Source organism: Talpa occidentalis, unplaced genomic scaffold (genome assembly GCF_014898055.3).
Source record: "Talpa occidentalis isolate TD23 unplaced genomic scaffold, MPIMG_talOcc4v2.1 talOcc4.13, whole genome shotgun sequence".
Classification (NCBI taxonomy): Eukaryota; Metazoa; Chordata; class Mammalia; order Eulipotyphla; family Talpidae; genus Talpa; species Talpa occidentalis.
In genome coordinates, this window is record NW_023601322.1 from 78,776,179 (window position 1) to 78,797,532 (window position 21,354).

Below are 21,354 nucleotides of genomic sequence, written 5' to 3' on the forward strand. Positions count from 1 at the left end.
CTAGTTAAACTCATATTTACTCAAAGTGACTTCTGAGCACCTTGTTAGTATAGTGGTTAGTATCCCGACCTGTCAAAGTGACTCTTGTTTGGAAGTATTTATTTATTTATTTAGCCATTATTTATCAAGTACAAATGAAATATTTTAGGAAATGTGGATATAACTGTAGATAGGCCAGAAGAAAGATGCATACTAATCAAGCTTAACTGCTAGGGAGAATATACAGAATCATAAGTAAATAAATCGGCTCTTTCTAATAATGGCAAAAGTTATAAAAGAGAAAGCAAACAATTGTGAAGAATGATGGGGATGAGAAAAGATGGGGTGACTTCTGAGAGCCTCTTCTGAAGAAGTGACATGTGAACAGAGGTGTGGCCAATGAGAAGGAAACAGTCATGGAAGGAAGAGTTCCAGGTAGGAAGGAACAGTCATTGCAAAGTCTTGGAGTCAGGAAACTGAAACAAAAATAAAGCCTGTAGGGAGCATTGGATGAGAGGTCAAAGGAGCTAGATTCACAATGCTTAAACTCTTTCGTGGGCCCTCCGCATACTGTTGACCTTTTGATTCCCTCTCAGAATCATGTTCTTAGTTGCATCAGATAAAATACATAGGAATGCAGAGAAAACCAATTACCTTAAAATACAGCTATCAAAATATTTAAAAGACAGAGTTGTTGTATAAAACATAAGTACTTTTTTAACACATTTGGTGAAAGATTTAACAACTGCGTGAAGTAGCAGTATGCCAAGATATCTGCAACAGTTGTAATGTGATGTGAAATATCTGTGATTTCTCTCAATGACAAAGTCACAGGTACTACTAAGATACCAGGAGTTTCTGCATAATTCAATGAAATGCTCAATTTCAGTTACAGGTTGTGAAAAGAAAGGTGTGATTTCCTTTTTCCCCAGTTCAAAAATCACAAATCCCATGAATTCCATCCTTGGACTCATCAGGGATGTGTGGGACCCAGAGACAGACCTGGACCAATCACACAAGGCTTTGTGAGCCAAGTGCGGTATTGTGCAGTGGTGAGCCTCTGGGGGTTTTAAGCAAGAGAAGTGGTATGACATTGCTACTTTATAGAATCTGGATTCTAGGATAACAGGAATAGAAGGGAGAAGAGGCTGTAACATGGTTCAGGTGAAAGATGAGGGTGACTTAGACAAAAATAGTGACACTAAAGAAAGAGACATGAACATGTTCACCATGTCTTCTAAAGGGCCTACTGATCGACTGGAGATGGGGTGGAGGAGTGAGCAAGAGGAAGATAAAGACAGTATGGACATTGTTGACAAGGGCCACCAGGTGTTGGTGTTGCCACATAATGGCTTGGAACAGCCTGAGAGAGACAGCCATTAGTGGGTGTCTTGGGGTTGTGGAGGTGATCCAGTGTTCCATTGTGGGCCTTATAAATGTTGAGATGTTTGCTGCACCTCAAATCGAGAGAGTACCAGGTAGAGCCAGATACAAGCCTGGAACTCAGTAGTTAGGCTCTTTAGTTAAACCTGATGTTTTGAACAAAAGTGGGAACATAGGAAAATTAGAGAGGGTCCTTCACGACACCACACCCCCTCAGAGCTCTACTGTCCTTGCTCCTTTAAAGGAGATTCTCATTTTTTACTCCCCCAAAGAGGTAAAAGAAATTGATAAAGATCACAGAACATCTGGAGGAACAAAAAGAGGGGCAACTGGAAGCTATGTCTCTCCTGCTTCCAAGTCTACATATTATTCCCTGCATAGCGCTAACCCAGAAGTGAGCAGATATTAGGATCAAGATTTTATGTAGTACAAAAGCAAGCTGAAGGAATGAGTTGAAAGAACATTTGCTTGGAGATTTCACATACTGGTGCTCCTTAACCTGTAACCTTGAACAAGTAACAGCATCACTGAAACTTACTATCCTGATTCAAAATTGGAATAATAACACCATCTGGTGTTAATAAATTTAGAAAAATTCCAGCACATAATAGACACTCAGCACATTTTTTGTTGAATTAAAGTTATGTAATTTTTAAATAGACATTTGATATTTTTTCTCATAGTTCAAAGTAGTTTTCTTAAAAAAGAGATAGTAATTGTGACTTAAACAATACAAAAGACCTTGAATAATTTACTGAATTTCTCATGGTATTTCATGACCTATGGAAAAAATAGATGATATTCTATAGCTATTTGCATCTTAGGCAAAAAAAGCATAAGCAGAAACAAACTATGGTTTTAACTTTATAACAACAAAACAATAATATGTAGATATTTCTCTTGGGAACCTGAAAAAATGCAATAATTCAAGAGAACTACATCTAGCCTAGCCTTTTAACCTAGACGGTTAAAAGCGGGGCACCTGCGTATGTGATGTTCCCATGCCAACAACGCTTCTCCATACCAATCAATTTAATTGCTCTAAGTAATAGGTAGGTCATTCATTTCTGGTAATTCTGGTTAGGGCTACAGGTACCTTAGATGTTTATTAATTCATTTTCATTAAACACCATCTATGTTCCCACATTGTTCCTGGTTCAAGATATACAAAAATGAACAAAAAATGAATCCATGCAATCAGAGAGCTCTTACTGAAGTGGGGAGCAAAACAATAGACAAGTGAACAGAGAAATAAACAGCGTGCTTTCAAAGAGTGTTCTGTGTTCTGTAGAAAATCTAGGTAGGCAATGTTTGCAAGTGCAAGGAATGTTTTCAAGTGCTACGTTGAGCTGAGACCTTATGAAGAGAAGGAGCTGACTGTGCAGAAATATGGGCAAGACTGTTTCTCATATGGGAACAGTCATATGTAAAGGATGGAAATGAGGTAAGAGGTAGTAAGAGATATGGCAGAGAAGTAGAAAGGGGTGAAGTCAGGAGGTCTTGCAGTACCAGGTAAAGACTTTGAGCTTTATTCTTATGGAGAGTTTTCAGCAAAAGAGCAGCATGACCTGATTTATGTTTTACAAGGTCACTTTGACTGTCGCTTTGGAAGTGGACTATAGGGTGCCAGAGTGGAAGCAGAGAGGTGATTGCCTCCTGAGTAGGACATAATGGTGGCCCTGAAGGTGGCAGCAGTAGAAATAGAGAAGAGCACACAGATTGCTGATACATGTTGAAGGGAGTGTCAGTGGGGCTGACTAAGGGGCCAGATGTGTGGGGTAGAACAGAGAGGTAACAGGATGACTAAGCAACTGACTGGATGGGGCTGTCATTTACTGATATGGAGGAGACTGGGAGAAAAATAAAAAAGGATGTGAGGTAAGTGGAGATGTCCACTGCACTGTTGAATATGCACATTTGCAGCTTAGGAGAGAGAGGAGGCTGATGATTGACATTTTAGGGTCATGAGCAAATCCTATGTAAAGTTTTCATTTGGGGTGCATTCCTTTGAGCCTAGAGCAAGCATCTCCTTAGCTCCCCTGGATTCAGAATTTCCTTCCTTGCAACTTCAGCTGTCTTGGAAATTCATTCATTGACAGACTGTGGAGTTCAGGGATTTGAAACACTGGTAGGAGTTTATTTTGGTTTTCTGCTGTGTTTCCAGTCACCTGCATGCATGGTTTTCCAGTTTCATCTTCCGTTTTAAATCATGCAAAGGACCTGTCACATATATTCTGATCATGGCATTGCCCCTTTCACATTATAGCTCCCATGGTAGGCAGGACAGCTTAGTGTAGGATGTTCTGGGCTTCAAGAATCAGACTCATCCTTAAAAAGGCAAGTGCTTGGTTAATAAGTCTGCCAACTGTCAGAGTAACTGGAGACACTTAGGCAGATAAACCCAAGTGATTCAGCATTGTGAGACCAGGTGATTTGTTGGGGTTTTTTTCTCTGCTCCATAAATTTGTTATAGTTCTGTCTGTTGATAGCCCTTCTGTTGGTTTCTTTCATTCTCCTGGTGGTTTTTCATTAGGGAAATTCATGGGGAAAGTTGCAATCGATCAGGGCTATTAGTCACCAGAGTGTAATCTGGTTCTAGTACAAACTGACCTGCATGCTGTCCTGCCTACCTTGGAGACTTAAGCTGATTAACTCAGACAGACCCTAGGAGGCAGGATCGAATGTCCTGTGCCACCACACCCCATTTACCCTTACCCACCAGCAAGGGATTTAACAAATAGGCACTGTCATTAGATCTGAACCCACAGTTAACCCAACTTGAAAGTAAGCACTGGTGCCTGGCTCAGCTCAGTTGTACATTTACAGTTACTGAATGATGCCCTGCCCCTAGTAGTAGAATGCTGCTTTAATTCCCTCTGCCTCAGGCCCTACAGTGCCTATTACAGTAGAAGTTTCTGTTTCGCTGTGTTGGTTAGTTTTTGTACCTTTTTCCAAAAGTAGATCGATCTCATAGTTCTGGAACAAGTTAGTGATTGGGATGAGATCACCACAGAAAAATAGACAGCTCACTTCCAGGGCTCTCAGCAGTACAACCTCTGTGTGCTTTTTCTTTTTGATGGAGCCAGAGAAAAAAAGGCAGGAAGGGTGCTCTGAGCTGCTCACAGATCCTCTGGCAGCCATACTGGTGGGCCCATGAGATGAAAGGTGCCAACAAAGTAGTATTCTCATTGACCTCAACTTTTAAAACGCAGCCAACCACTCAGTATAAGCTGAAGGCTAAAGTTAAACTAGAAACTCTTCAAGAATGGTATTTTAGCTGCACAAGCTGTCCACAAGTGGCAAGATAAATTAATTGGTACCATATGCCAGGGCAATAATGATAAGTAAATTACTTATTCCTTACACTAACAAGAACAATTGAGGTGTAGTACTGTATGTATAATAAGTGTAACTCCTAAGAGAGGTAGAAGACATGCAAGAGCTAGAAATGTAAATGAATAATAATTGAGACCAATCTTTTGTCTATTATAAATTAAACCAAAATACATGATAACATAGCTAAGATTAAACACCCAGAAATTGGACCTCATTGTGTTTTGGTAAAGGAATTAACAGAACAGAACTCCAACCTAAGAATATTTTGTAAAACTACCATGATAACATCCTGGCCAGCCAACCGTTCACCTACATGATGTACTGAATAAAACAGTAGGACTTATATCCTACATCGCTGAAAGCTTGCAAAAATCTAGTATGCACACACATAGAGACACGATTTGGTACAGAAAGAAAATGTAAATCTGTGCAGCAAGGAAAAGTAAAGTCAGGTTGGTTTGAATCCCATGTTTAATTCTCTCTTGCTGTATCTTTCCTCGGGTGAGTTACTAACCTCTCTGATCCCAGGTGACTATACTTATAAAATAGGGATAATGTTAGCATCCGCTTCATAAAATTTGAAGACTCAGTGAGATATTGCATCATATATTCCAAACTTGCAGCACTAAGCTTACTCAAGACATACCTATAGATTTTTTACTGCCATAGTTTCTACACCCAAGCTAGGCAACCTTCCTCCCCCATCCCTTATCTCCCCATCTCTCACTCTGTGTGTCTTCCTAGATGTTTAGTACACAGCTAACATATACAAAACAATCCACGTTCATTTTAGAAAAGCAAGAAAATTTCTGTACAAAGAAAATTAAAGATCACACATTATTCTACTACTAAGAATAGCTACTACTTTTCTGGATAGCCTTCTAGTTTTTATCTATGTGAATGTACTTAATCCTTTTAAGTGTAAATGTCTGTATATGTGTCAACATATCATTACACACAGGATCATACTATATATTCTGTCCTATAGAATTCTTTTTTAATTCAGCAGTACATCGTGTCCATAAACACAAACTGCACATGATCATTTGAAATTCTGCATTGTATTTTATTTAAAGTTAATCCCATAATTTATTACACAGTCCCCATCACTAGAAATTTGAGCTATATTCATAGGGGAACCAAATAAGACATCAGGGTAAAAAAATAATAACAGTATAAAACACAACAAAGCAAAAACAAACAGTTATAAATCAGAGACATCCTGCAGTGGAGGGAGAGGGATCGGAGGGAGGGAGGGAGGAGCACAGGGGACTGAGGTGATGGTGCACGGGTGCATTGGGGAAGGAAACTCTATGGGGACTACACCTGAGGGGGTGGGGAGAAGCAAATGTTGCTTAAAAATGAAAAATGATATTAAAAAAATTTTTAAATAATTTAAAAATCTAAAAAAATAAAAATAGAAATTAAAAAAAGAAATTTGAGCTATATTCAAATTTTCTGTTATGAACTCTTCTTATATGAGTATCCTGTGTCAGTATATTTGGGCCCTTTGGGAGAGGTACTGTCTATAGCACGGGATGATTTTTTTCTCAATTAAAGTTATTGCCACTGTTCTTCACAGGACCTGTGTTTTTATAAGAGCTAAGTAACACTCAAAGTTCTGAAAAAGTCACAGATTTTAACTTAATTGTATCTATATTAGTATCTTATTAAAGAAAACTTCAGACCTAAATGTGACCACCAGCAAACTGTACAAACTGTAAGTTGAGCCCTTCCCTGCCCAAAAAATGTTAAGGGGAAATGTGGGTATTGGGTGACCATAGACATTATAAAATGGCCTGGAAATTTTTCAGGAAGATTGGAATTCAAAAAATAATTAAGAAATGGGAACAAGCAATGGTAATTTCTAGTTTGCCTCACAATTTATTTTACATCAGACAGAAGTAAGTGGTGATTCATAATTACATCCTCCCATACCTGTGTCATTTCAGTGGGTAATGTCAAGGGCCACATAGATAAGTACAGTACTAAATTAGTTTTAATAAAGTATATTCAGAATTTCTCAGCTAAAAAGAAAAATTGAGGGAAGTCTTAGCCAATGAGATCAGCATGTCTGTGCACATCTGTGGTGTATCTACTGAGAGCTTACTACATTTCACTAAGTGGGGGTACAAATAAAAGTAGGAGGACCTCCCTGATATGGTTCCAGGGAAAATCTAAACTGTAAGGGGAGTTGCATTTTGATGACCATTGTTGAAGAATCTGGATTTCTGAATGACTTGCAATTTTAATTTTTAATAATTTTACTGATAGAGCATCTGGATAAGAATGAAATATTCATATCCTCTTACCTGTGAATCACCTGAAACAATCTTTTTTCTTTTCTTTTTTTTTTTTTTTTTTTTTGGTGGGACCCTCACCGGTGGCCAGGGATCAAACTGGCACTGCAGAGGCTGCGGGCAGCCTCGCAACCCAGCACTCAACCACTGCCCCACCATGGGAGGCCCTGGAACAATCTTTTAACCTTGCTGAGTTTCCGTAAAATTGGGGCAATAATGCAAATTTCTATTCTCCACTTAATAGCAACATTCCTAATATTTGAGCAAGAAAATTATAATAGGAGCTCCTCCAATTTCTTTGAAGTTGCTGAGATGCCTGAGATAGCATTTTAACACATGACAGACAGGGTTGATATCATTTGCATGTGGTCTTTTTAATATTTATATTAAATGTTTATAGGTTATAGTTATAGTCACAGACAACTCCCCTATTATCTATTTTTTTAAAAGATTTATTTATTTATTCATACAAGCACTGGGTACAGTCACAACTGCGGGATGGTGAGAGAATTCACCAGAGCCAGAGTGGGGAGCAGAACAGGCAGACAAATGGAGGACACTGCTGAGGGGAGCAGCGGGCAGCAGGAGAGGTCTGCGCGCCATAAGGGACCCTCGCCGGCCAGCCCAGGATTGAACTGACACTGCAGAGGCTGTGGGCAGCTTCGCAGCCCAGCGCTCAACCGCTGCGCCACTGGGGAGGCCCCCCCATTATCTATTTTTTAATATTTATTCAGGTCAACTTCTGAGCTATGGCTGACTTGTCAGCATCTCGGCCCATTTTTAAGGTTAATTATCACTGTGAAGTGGTACATTGAACATTTTAGGTGTTTAAGATTTGCCTCAGACTAACACTGGAGAAAGGGCACCTCCCAGGAAATTTCTGTGCCTTTTACCTCCCATCTCTTCTATCCTGTTGCAGCTCTTCTCTCTTGCTTCCACTCTTAAACATGACCTTCCCTTCCCTCTCCAGTCAGTGTCACCCACTCTGGCCTCCCTGTCATGTTTCTTTCCCTTCTGCCAGTGATTTGGTGGGAATTGCTGTTCCATGCACCTGATGTGTCTGCTGAACACTCCATAGTAGTTTCATTTGAGGGCCAAGATATTAGGCCTCCCTTTGTTGGTAGGACTAGATAGAAGATGGAGTCAGCCAGTATCTACTCATACCCACCATATCTTCTGTATTTGACCCCACTCTGTCTCTGGACTCCTTGGCCTCTGTCATTACTACACAGAATAGCAAATGGGAATGTCTAATTACATGGAGACATTTCAATGTTAATCTGAAGAAAAGTCACCAGGCCTCATCACCTGTGTTACTGACACCAATATGTAAGCTTTAGCTTTCTCTACAATGGATTATAGAAAAGATTTCAGCAGGCATTCAACAATTCTCCAAGTGGGAGGACAAGAACCAAATTTTCCATCCTGTAGGAATTCACATCTCTAGCTTTCAACAAGCGTGCAGTTTTCCTTCATCTTTTGGGGAGTTGGTTTAGTCAAGATAGCACAAGTATGATGGCAGGGATGGTCCTAAGTAGGAGGTTCAGGGTCCTAAAATGTGAAAGAGGAGGCATTACTAAGTTTATGTAGTCAGAAGAGTCTTATTCTGTATGGATTGTTTCCAAGACCAAAAGAATTTAAAGGACTTTAAAAAAAAAAAAACAAAAACCCCTCTACTCCTGGATATAGTTTATTACAGCAAAAGGATATAGATTAAAATTAGCAGAGAGAAAAGGTAAATGGGGTAAAATCCAGAAGAAAGCAAGCACAAGCTCCCAAATGTCCCTTCCCAGTAATGTCACTCAGATGTGCTTCATTTTTCCAGCCACAATTTATGACATGTGTGAAGCACTATCAACCAAGGACACTCACTGTTGCATTGATGTCCAGGGTGTTTATTGCTCCAGTATAGGGAGCAATATGATGTTATGTCCAGGGTCTTAGCTACTCAGCATCCAGAACCCCAAGGCAAAAATGGGTGTTCAATATAAATTGTATCATGGCATAAAGAATAAACGAACTGCTACCATGTGACCCAAGACCTCAGGCATACAAAAACGCTTGTATCAGGCAGAATGTTACAAGGACTCAGAGCTCATCTCTTAGAGAATCGATCTGAAAAACTAGTTTCTCTTGGGACATGGAGGATTTGAGCAGTTGGGGCATGCTGAGTTAACCCTTTCCTGCACCCATTGCCAGTGTTGAGGCACTGGAAGACTCTGGCCACATGTCAGAACTTCTTGTAAGTCGACTTTTCCCTTTCAAGAATAGCTTCCTTACCCTCTACACATTGTAGGGTCTTTATAATTCATAACAAAAACCCTGAACTGTTTTCAAAAACCACCAGGCCATCTACAGCAAGGGCACTGTTGTTGTTGTCCTAATAATCACTGTTGTCTTGTTATCATCAGAATCACAGTTATTCAGGGGGAGTGGCCATGAATGGGGAATGAGCTCTTACTGTTTCCTCATGACCTCAGAACAGGTCAGAATTCCCTTTTTACAGATTCTAAAGACAAAGACCACTTTGGAGTAGAATGCCTGCACTCCATCCTGGGATTTAAACTTTTCTGACTTTTCTCTGCTTCTTTTTCCCTGGCAGTGGCTCAGAAACCCAGGCCCCCAGCATGAGAAGCGGACTTTGTTTGGAGACATGGTGTGCTTCTTGTTCATCACCCCCCTGGCCACCATCTCAGGCTGGCTCTGCCTGCGGGGTGCCGTGGACCACCTGCACTTTAGTAGTCGGCTCGAAGCCGTCGGACTGATTGCACTCACTGTTGCACTCTTCACTATTTACCTCTTTTGGACACTAGTAAGTATGGCCCATAGCCCAGGGGTTCAAGCCAGCTGGAGCTGGCAGCCTCATAGCTGGCACAGCCTTTCCTCTTACCTGTAGCATGTCTCACCTGCCCAGTAGAAGATAGACCTTCAGATGCTGGTGAGAAAGAGTGAGAGAGTGTGTATGTATGTGTGTGTTTGTGTGTGTGTGTGTTTGTGTGTGTGTGTGTGTATACATGCGCTGCTAGATAGAGCAGATCAATTAAGGAAAAAGGCCCAGCTTCTGAGAATTCGTCAGTCAAGGACACACACCCTGGACATTTCTCTCCTCTAGTAGTCTACGACTCCATCTGTTAGGAGGTGTGGCGTTTTCTTTTCTTGTTTATGTTCCTTGCTTTTGGCAGGATTGTAGTATATTATGAATGATTCACTTGGCCACTGTAGCTCTCGCTGCCTGCACAGATCATGAATCCTCCTGCTGGTTATTTTCTTCTTACATCCTGACATAGCCTAAAGTCTTTGTTGAGAGGAGCTGCGCTTTACCTGATGATTATTCTGTGTGTTGAGACATTGACTCTGCAGCCCATAATGGCACTAATTCATCTAACTGGGATGCCACCACCAAAGGAAAAACATTTCCCAATAAGTGTTCTTGCTGCAGATGAGGAAGAATTCTTAAATATCTCTGTTTTTTCAGTCTTCTAACTGGGCTACAGTGATTGCTCAGGCACCAAATGCCAACACCCACAAAGTACAGTGTTTGATCTCTCTCTATGTCTACCTCTGGGACTGGCAGGGCAGAACATCACTGTCCTCTGGAATATTTTCAGAAACAAGCCCTCTTCTTCCTGGCATCACTCTCCTGTGTCTGCTGGTTTCTAATCTGAGCACGTTCCATTGTTATTCAATATGTATTTCCTGTCTAAAGCATACCATTCCCATATCCCATAGCACCACATCAGTACCTGGAAGCTTCTGTTGTTCATACTTCCCAAAACCTTCCTCTGTCTCCTAAACTCTGTTCCACCAGCTGCCATTCTGTGATCCTGACCACCCCCCCACCCCCAGACTCCTAAGCCCTGTTCCACCAGCTACCATTCTGTGACCCTGACCCCCCCCCCCCAGGTTCATTTCCCTCTTGCTCATGGCATGGGTCTTCTGGTTCTGTTCCTTTCCCTCAGATGAGAGTTTTCAGACAGTAAGTGGGGGACCTATTTCAGCCTCAATAAGAGGGACATGACTTTAGCCTTGGTAAATAGAGAGTGTGCCACAGTGCAGACTTTGAGTCTGCTGGCTAGTTAGGCCTAATGAAGCACCCAAGCAAAAGTACTATTGTTACGGAGCAGCCCTGATATAAAATGGGTTGCCTGGCTGTGGGTCCTCACCCGCGCGCTTAAAAGGGACTTATTAATACTCCACTACAGGCACACACAAAAGGTTAATAAAAGGTTTATTTACAAGGGACGGGGAAATGAGGAAATGTACAACTCAGGGAGAAAATAGGGAAATAAAGTCTTTAATGCGTCCTACCCGATCCGCTGACCTGGAAACCCAAAGGCACTCTCAGAGCTGGCCGAGCGCTGCGAGCTGGTGGAGAGCCAAAAAGGGAACCCCCCGCTCCCCCCAAAGCCCACGTGTCTGGTTTTATACCAAACCTGGCTGCTTGACCCCACCCTCAGGTCCCAGCAACCTTCCCTTTGGTGGTGATGGGATTTGGAGTTCCCAATGTCTTTTGGCTTTGGCCTGGGGTGGGGGGTGGAGTCCACGAAGCCTGTATCGAATCAGCTTTAGGACATCCTTTTCCCCCTATCACTGTTACCTCCTTTAAAAGTCTACGCTTCCACAGTGTGTTCTGATTGATTGTGAATCAAACAGCAAAGCTCACTCAGAAATGAAAAGGTCATTGTGATGGGAGAAGGGGTAGCAAAAAAAAGAATTAATAATCTAACTAGCACCTTCTAAAGTCTTTTATGTCTCCGAGCCTCTGTGTCCTCCCCTGAAAAGTTGGGGTGGTAGTAATTGCCATCCTGCCAACTTTCTGGTGTTATGAGCTTGAAATCAAAGCGTACAGGAGAAATACTTTGGAAAATAATAGTAAGTATGAGTTTTTACCAAGTTTACAGTTTACTAGTTGGCTTTTTTCCTAGAAGAATTGCTAAGGTGAAGGTGTAAATCCAGATTTTGGACTTTCAAATCAATTTAAGGCCTTTTGGAAAACCTACTTTGAAAAGGGTGGAGATAAGGGGGACAAAAGAAACAGATTACTTAGGTAAAAAAAATGACCCCATTTTATATCCCATCTCAGTTGAAAGGAAGGTTTCAGTAGGAAAGGCACCTACCTGAGTAGGCTTTTTCAAGAGAGTAATAAAACATTTCATTCCTGAAATATTTTTTGAGAGGCAGTTTTTGCACAGTAAAAAGCCCTTACACTTAGAATCCTAAGAACCTGTGTTTAAACCCAAGATTTAGCATCTTAATTAATAGCTGTGGACAGGGTACAGCTGTGGACATCCCAATAGCTTCAAGCAGCGTACTTAACTAACCCTATGATCATCTTTACTTTCATGCAAAAAAAAATGGAGGAGACAGTGATAATGTCTGGGTCGGTGGATTTCTGTGAGAATTTGGTGGGATAACATCGGGAAGATCTATCAGAGCACCTAGCACTGGCAGGGCCTCTCTTCCTGTGACTGCCCAGCTCCCCCACTCTGCCTGCCCCCCAGCCCTCTAGAAAACACAGAGTGCCTGGAGGGAAAGTAGGGTACACCTCCCCTTTGACTGGTGTGAAAAACTTGCTGTGGTGGCGTCAGTTAGGTTACTGAATGTAGCCTAACTCCTTCCCAGATAAATGCTATACTGAGCACCCCGGCCAGAGCTGTAACTCAAAGCTGACAGCACTTGGAAACTGCCCTACGGCAGAAACGCATTGTAAACAAGCTGTCAAGCTTAAAGAGAATATGCTGTGAAAATGACTAAGATAAACACAGTGTCAGTCCCAGCTGTATCCTCAGAGGTGCCCTCCTGGAAGGGCCTCAGTGGCTCTGTACTGAGGGACATGGAGCCTGTGCTGCAGCCTCAAGATGTGGCCACAAGGACCCTGTCTTGATGCAAAATCAGGGAGTCCTGCTGTGTGAAAACATAAGTGTCTGGCACCCAGGAGGCTAAGGCCTCAGCCATCTCCTCCTGAGAGCCTAAAGGTGTACCAGAAACCTGTCCACATCACAAACCGTTTGAAGTCCAAGCATAGACAGCCATGAGAGCTGGCTGAGAACTGAGTCCATGTTAAATGTTAAGAAATTGGCCCCAGTTTAGAGATGGGAGAATTGGAGTTCTCTGGTGCCGGTTTCCCGGGAAGTCCTTCCGTTCACTGTGTCATCGAGAAAATCAGCATCTAGCACAGCAACTGGTTAAATCATAGCTTGAAATGAGTAAATGATCAGTTCCTCTAGCTGACTCCCAGTCCTTTGGGTTAATCATTTAAATTCTTGTTATAAAAGGGGAATACTCCAGTAGAACACTTATCCCAACCAGATTCTCTGAGGGGCTGGTTTAGACAGCTCCCCAGACAGCTTCAGCAGCTTGAGTGTGATCACCATTGGCATTTCTCACTGGCGTGTGCAATCAGAGATGAGTGAGTTGGGCCCATTTCTGGGAAGGCAACTTACAAAGCCCTGGCCCCATTAATGTGCTTCAGTGGCACCATAACCTCCAGAAAGAAAGGGCAGGATAAAATTAAATAATGAGATTTCCCAGAGCCTGCTGTGACTTTACAGCAAATCTTCCACCACAACCTGTCACCTCCTTGATGGGGAGAGGTAGAGGTTAATATTTTCCAACTCCTCTTGTGCCATTCTGTGTGGCCACAACCGTCTATTAAACATGCCTACTGGAGAAGATTAAAACATACCCTTTGGATGAATAAACGAATTCACTTCAAGAAGCCCAGCCTGTGTTTGTTACAACGGTGGTCCTATGTTCTTTCTCCTCTGTCCTCACAAGTTTAAGAAATATCTAAACAAAGTTCCCAGCGATATGATTCCTACAGCTTCTTTTTTGGCTTGTGTTGTTTGTTTCCCCATAGTGCCTCTTAATTTCTCTTAATCAACCCTCCTTTTTATCTGTGCTGTTCCCCTGCAGGGAAGGAGGGTCTTAGCAACCTGAGCAATGCAAGCCAGCATTTAACCCAGGGCAGTTGCCAACCTGTGGCTTCTTCAACTTTGTACCCAGGTGCTTTTATTCTCCCTGATAGGAAGTCACCTTCCTATGATGCTTTCTTCTTATTGACTGAATTTGCCTGCAGACGGTGGTGGTTAACAGCAATTAAGATAGATTAATGCATAACAAGATCTCATTTATTTGTCTGAACAAGTGGGCTGATTTTTTATGTCCTGACTGAGGAGCCGGGAGGACACCTTGCTAAGTCATTGACTCCCCATGCTCCTGAAGCACTGCTTCTTAGGCTTGAATGTCATGCGAATCACCTGGAGATCTTGTTAAAATGCACGCTCCGATTCCTTAGGTCTGGGTGGAGCCCCGAATTCTGATACTTTAACAAGCTCCCCAGTGATGCAGCCTGCGGCCGCTGGGCTACCACCACACAGAGAGCAAGGTTGTGCGGAAACAGCGCAACCCCCTTTCCACCCAGATTTTCATATAAAATTATCATCTTCTTGCCCATATTAAACATGTCAAAACTAACAGGTCAAGAGCACTAACATGTGTGCAAGGCACTGTGCTAAGTAGTTTTTATGCATTTTTTATGCAGATACCATTACTTGCATTTTACAAACAAGGAAACAAAGCTTGGGACCAGTAAATAGCCCTCTGAAAGCCACAGAGCCATTAGGTGAAGAGGTGGTTCACGCCCCAGCACCTGGCCCCAGAGCCTGCAGCCTGCTCTCCACACTGTACAAGAAGGTGCTGCTCACATGCGCCCACAGCTGCTTCTCTTACTAACACTGTGCACCCACCACCCTTGACCATCATGGACGAAGGGACTCTTGATCTGAAATGCAGCTTTCCTGTGACATTTCCAGATTCCAGACTTTTGTAGTGCCAAAGCTCTTCATTAGTACTTGTCTGTGTTCTACCTCTCCCCTGCCCTCAGTCCTGAACAGCAGGCTTTCCAACCTGCCTCTCTTACATTCGTGAGTATCACCAAGCAGCAGCAGGACAGAATAGATGAGAGTCAAGCTTTAAAAAAAAAAGGAAAGGGGGAAAAAAAAAGCATCACAAAAAACCCTGATCCACATTTGGCATGTTCAGGGCCTTCTGGAGAAAAGCACATCTGTGTGAGTTAAAAAGCTTATATTTTCATACCCAAATTTCTCTGGCACTCAGCCTGCGGCATCTGCTTTCTAGTCTTGGAAATTTGAGCGAGTGGCCTTGAATTTCATGATCCTGCCATGAAGACTAACAAGCCCTTTTCAAAAAAAGTGTCTGCACTCTCTTCTATTTTCCGAAATGCTGAGCCCAAGCCATCAGTCAGCCCACTGTCTGAACACCATGGACCCTGTCCTGGGGTCAATACAGCCCACCCACCCAGATGATTAAACAGCCAATACCTAGATCATCTGTCAGCCTAAGCTGCTGGGCATTTCCCTAGTCACCTGGATGCACTCACACCGGAACCTACACCCATTTTTAAAGGGAGTTTATACATCCTCAAAAATGCAGACTGAATTTCCTGAGGAGTCCATTAAAACTTTATGCCCATCTTCTCGAAAACAAGTGACAGGTGTGGCTTGTTCCAGGCTCTGCATGAAAAAAAGCACCTTTCAGGCACAGTTACATCACAGTTGATCCTCAGTTTACTGCCTGGGCCATCATGTGTTATGTAAGAGAGATCTAAGTCCAAAGCCATGTTGCAGTCAGAAGTGTAGTATGTTTACTCACTCAGTGATTCACTCGGCAAACACTGCTGAGTAACTTCCTAAGTGCCAGGCACTGTGATAGGTGCTGGGCAGGCCAAGATGAATATCACACAAGTCCTGCTTCCAGAGGGGGAATGAGAGGAAAGCAGGTGCACTGAGGTACAGTGAAGAGACAGGCACAAAGCACTGTGGGCACCCTCGGAAGTTGCAGCTGGCCAGCTGAGTCTCAAGAAGAACTCACCAGGGGTGGTGGTGCCCACTGGAAATCCTAGGATGCTGGAGCTGGAGTTCATGGGCGCCACTACCTATAGTCGTAAGGGCTTTACTTGTCACGGTGTGAAGGGTATAACCCTTTATCAGACTCAGTGTCTCTCTTACTTAGCAAAGAATCTGTGGGACCAGAAAAGCACATTGCCCAGGACCCACAACTGGACAGGGTGCCAGTTATCTCCAACCCATTTCTCCCCAGCCAGCCTGCACAGTTTATATTTTATTGAAAAGCGTTGCCCAAACGCTACCCCCAAAATAAATGCATCTTCTGAATGAGCCTCATTTTCTAGTCACAGCCTGATTTTACTCAATATGAGAAGGAATAAAGGATGCTACCCCGGGAACCCTGGGCATTGTTCACACGTGGGTCCTCTCGTTGGTGCCCAATCTCCCTGTCTATACTAAGCGGCTTGCTGGAGCTGTAGTGCCCAGAGTTCTTGCCCTGTTGTTTGGAGCTGTTTTAAATGACTTATTTGTTTCTTGGATTATTAGCTTCTGCTCATCTGAAACCTTCCCTTATTTTCCCTCTCCTAACCCCAGGTGTCATTTAGGTACCACTGTCGATTGTACAATGAATGGCGTCGGACCAATCAGAGGGTGATTCTCCTCATTCCAAAGTCTGTCAACGTACCTTCTAACCAGCAGTCCTTGCTGGGCCTCCATTCTGTCAAGAGGAACTCAAAGGAGACAATTGTTTGATGTTTGTGTACTTGGTTGGTTGATTCGTTGTTGAGGGTTTGGAAGTTTCTGCACTGGGGCCATGCACTGAGCCACCCCCAAACCCTCACCGAAGCCCATGGGTCTGCGAACATCTAGAGCCACATTAGCACATCACTCAGAACAACGAACCCTGCCAGAAGAAAGCAAATGCTGTTTTACTTCAAATCATGGATGCTGCAATCATATGATATTTGCTAAGCTGCCAAACATGTTTATTTAGCAGATACTGTATGGAATTTTCTGAACACCTCTTTAACATGAGGAAGGTTGTCCTGCTAAGGATGCAATTCAACTCTTCCTTTTTTATTACTATTTCAAATATATATATATATATTAAACTTAGATGATATTCAAAATCGAAAAGCCAATGTTAAAACTGGTTTCTTGGTTTGGACGGGTTTGGTTTGGGTTAGTTTATTTGCTTCCTGGTTTCCACTGCAGATTCTCTGGGATGATTTGATAACTCCAGTGGTCTTTTTCATGTCTTTCATGTCCCTTACTCAAAGAAACAGCATAGCAGCAGCAGAATAAGTCATGTTTAAAAGAGATTTTATACTGAATTTCATTTAGTTTTTCAGTTTTTAAAGGGAAAAAAGGCGTGGCAGCTCTCCCCATAGTGAGCTGTTTACTTAAATTTCATTAAGGAAAAATAAATTATGGTGAGATGCACGCTCCTTTCAACTTGTTTGGTACTGACAGCTGATAGAAGCTATTTTCTAATAATAAATATCCAGTGTGTGAAAGACAAACCCCATTGATTGCAATACTTTTTTCTCTTTTAGACTGTGAAGTTTCCCAAAGTAGGTTCGAAAAAGAAGGAAAAAAAAAAGCGAAAGCCAAAAGGTTGGTGTTCTTACTCCTGCTGTCTCAGTTAGTGTATATCTTAATTCTGCATTCACAATGAATTGGAGGATCATTAGACATTTCTAGGAACCCTGGACCTGTTTTGCATTTCAATTAGCATTTCCATTGCGCTATTGAATTTCTAGCTTGACAGGTAGATGTGGCCAAAAAGAGCCTGTCCTAGCAATCTGAGACCCTTTTGTCTGATTTTCAAACAAAACAAAACAAAACAAAAAAAAAAAAAAACACAACGAGCCCCACACAGTGCCTTTCCCCACCCTGGAGCCAATTCTATCAGAGACTGAAATGGATTTTTTGTAAGGCTTCATGCCCCTCTTTTATCCATCACAGTGTAAGGGGTCTAGCTGTACCCTGGTTTTGCATGTCCACAGAAGCAGGGCAGCAGATGTGTCGTCTGAGGAAAGCACTTGCTTAGGCTGGCGTTTAGGCTTCTGCTGTCCCCCTGCCCACCCACACACGCTGGGAGGAGAAGGCTTTGGGGAGTGCTTAAAATACGGATTTCTAGAACTTGACCCACATTCTGGATACCACTCTAGCGTCTGCCTTATGCTCCCCAAGTGGAAACAGGCAGTGAGCAGGGTGATGATTTTTGTCTGCAGATTGATAAAGCTGACGCAGGTGTCGCCTTTGTCTGCTGAGCCCTCCATTCACAGACTGCGCCCCACGCTGCCTGGGGAGGGAAACAGCTGTACTGCTGTACGCTGCAAAACTCAGATGTGCTTTATGGCCTGTGACAATAGATTTCCTCCCCACCACGCTTCACTTCGACACTTCAATTCCAGTAATATACATCTCAGCCCTTCTGTTTACTGGGCCCCGCTCCCCTCTCTGAGCTGTCATTAGCTGCACCACCATCAACCGTTTCTTAATTGACCTTTTTAAAATGCTGGACACCACTGGCCGCACGCAGCTGTCACACATTAAATTTCCAGCGCCAAGAGTCCAACTTGGTGGCTGCTGAATCTCAGCCCTGTGATATATTTGATAAATGGTGTCTACCCTGCATTGGTCCCTGAGCTGTCAGGTTAGCCGGTGACACCTCTCAAACGAGTGGCAGGAACATTCATGAGAGTCCATATCCCTTCTCTCTGCTTCCTCCACGGAGTAAGAAAGCAACAGATTCCCAGGATCACTTCCTGTTGAGCTTGACTACAAAGAAGTCTCCCTATCTTGGTTCAATGAGATGAAATAGGACACTAAATATCAAGAGTCAACAGGTCTTTAGTGCTTAAAATTAGTCTGAGTCTGTGCCTGCGCCACGCCTCTTTCCCTTCGTTTGCATCCTGGCTCTGGGAAATAAGGCAGAGTCCAAATATAGGAAGTTGGGTTGAACGTGGAGTGGTGGGCTGGACGTTCCTGACAGCCAAGAGCAGCATCAGTGCCTCCCTCCCCAGGTGACCGACTCAGAGATACTGAGTTCTGTCAGCACCAGGACCCACCTGGGATTCTGAAAGTTCTCAGACACTGCATCCCCTTTTGACCCCTTAACCTTGAGGTTGTTCATGGTAGCAGCACCTAGGGAAGTGCAGCGGATGCACAAGGCACCAGCCAAGAGGCCAGAGGGCTGCAGCCCAGGCTCTGCCTCATTCACCAAGCCTTGCAGCATCTACCTGGAGGGAGGGCTGGCAACTGGCACAAAGGTGCCTTGTGTTTGTTATTGCCTTCTTTCTTTTTGAAAGATCAGAGTGAAGGAAAGGAAATAATAGGGGCTAGGTAAAGGATCCTGGTGGTTCACTACCTCCCTTCCACCAATTCTTACACAGTCCTCTTGTCTGTACTCCTTAATCACCTCTCCTGGCCGTTTTTATTGAGAATATTCAGTAGAGACAAACGTGTCACAATGAAGCCACAGGCAGGGGGGTTAGAGGAGAGATACTGACAACTGGCACAAGTCCAGTGTGTTCTCATTGTCCCATGTGTACCTGTGTTTCTGCTTGTTCCCATTTGGGGGAAGAGCAGAGGACACAGAGCGATCACACAAACTCTACAGCTCCTTGGAGAACTAAGCAGAAGCTCAAACAAGCTGTAAAATCCAATTAAGGAGAAATAAATGCATGACTTGGAAGTTACTTGTACCTGTCTTTCGTGTCCTAGTCTCCCTTCCCCATGCCCTGAGTGTTGTGGAGTATCACTTTCAGCTGGGCTGTAGCAACAGTCATTTCATTTTCAGTGGAAGTAACTCATCTGTGGGCATGGAGGAGCCCCAGGAGAGGATGAAGTGAAACAGCAACCAGCTGCTGGCACTTTGGTGAGAGGCCAGCTAGAGGCCCTTCTCCTCCCAGGGCCCCTGTGCTCCCCTTGGGCAATGGCTTCCGGCAGCTCCAGCTCCAGCTCCGTCTTGGCCCTGACATGCCACACGGCTTCCAGAGCAGCATCGTCTTCCAGAGCAGACCAGACATCGTCTTCAGCCCACCCTCATCACTGAGTGTCCCCAGGCCGAAAGAATCTGCAGAGGAAAGACATCTGGGAAAGGTAATCGGCACGTTGCTGCTGTTTCACTTTAATCCAGAGTGTTTCCAGAAACTATCTGAAGATCAGTCACCCATTTGTTGCCCCAGTGCTGGACAAGAAAGGTAGAGTTGTGATTTCTTACCTTAAGTGGGATGCCAGGTGGGCCAGCTGGTAGAGATGGGGTTCAGGATTTCTGATGAGAGGTGGGGAGAAAGGATGGAGCTGGCTGGATGCCATCCTCCAGCAAGCACAGGGAGTACAGACCAGCAGGCTGCTGGTGGGAGGGCTGGTGCTGCGGAGGCCGGGCTCGGGCTCGTGAAGGCTGGAGTCGTGGTTAGTGCACTCTAGGTAGTGATGCTCTCCAGAATGTGTCAGCTCTACGGAAAAACGTGGCTGTGCTGCAGTCCGGTTTTTTTATTTTCTGGATTTAAAACAACGCTCGGTGTCTGGGATTTGGCTTTGGGACATACTGCCTTTCCTTTACTCTTTAGTCGTGGGGTGATTCAGTTCTTTGCTTCCCTGTGCGACAACCTGAGAGAACCAGCTACCTGGGTTTGAATGCTGGCTCTGTGGTGTCCCAGCTGTGGATTGTGAACAAGCAACCCCACCTATCTGTGCCTTTCTGCCTCTGCAAAACAGGGATGATATTTACCTCAGTCCCTGTAATATCTATAAGGCTTTGCTCCCCGCTACTCATGAATGAACAGCGGTATCTTCCCCCAGCCCGTCTCATCTGTTGGAAGGGATTATTGCTAATGTGTGGGTTATTTTGCCCTAGCCTGGGTTTTCACAAATGACTTTGATAACTGATTTGAAGGACCATAAACAAGTGGTTTTAAGTCCTTTTCAAAAAGAAGAGGGATTAATTTTAAATAACAGACACTTACTGGGCACACTGTGTTTGGGACTAAAAAGAACTGCAAGAGACCCTTCTGGAGGCTGAAATTACTGACTTGATTGAAATCTTTGAATTATGTGTAGATTTAATTTTCCTTGCATTTTCTGATACTGGAGCCTATGGCTAATTGAAAATTCATCACAGATTTTTTTTTTTAATTGCTAGTTCTGGATCTGGTGCTACAGAGAAAAACAAATATAGCCCATCAGTTGTCTGTGTTCCCAGAAATGAAGGACTCGTGAGTCACTGAACTCATGCATCTTGTGCCTTCTGTGAGGCTCTAAATTCTGTGTACAAGACTACATAGAGCAAGAATGACTCGGAGGGCCTTGCTTTGTTTGGAGAATTCCTTTTTGGACACACTTTTTATCTGCTGAGGCCACAGTTATCCTATTAGGAAATGACAGTATGGACCCTATCAGGGGTTTTATTAGCCTACTTGTAGACACCAGGTGCAAAGAATCAAGTTAATCATACATTCTACTTCCTCACACAGTTTCTA

General features: G+C 43.4%; 1 protein-coding gene across 2 annotated transcripts in view; it reads left to right on the forward strand.

Moving 5' to 3' along the window:
* MARCHF3 (membrane associated ring-CH-type finger 3) overlaps positions 1-21,018 on the forward strand; it is a 139,514-nt gene extending 118,496 nt beyond the window's left edge. Inside the window, exons 4-6 of one of the 2 annotated variants that reach the window (XM_054694474.1) lie at positions 9,601-9,810; positions 17,422-17,482; positions 19,674-21,018. In XM_054694474.1, the coding sequence (XP_054550449.1) occupies positions 9,601-9,810; positions 17,422-17,482; positions 19,674-19,720 (318 nt within the window). In that variant the 3' untranslated portion in view covers positions 19,721-21,018. Of the gene's footprint in view, positions 1-9,600; positions 9,811-16,459; positions 17,389-17,421; positions 17,483-19,673 lie in introns of those variants that run through there. The other variant, XM_037509428.2, reaches the window with a different exon arrangement.
* Positions 21,019-21,354: the final 336 nt, after the last annotated feature.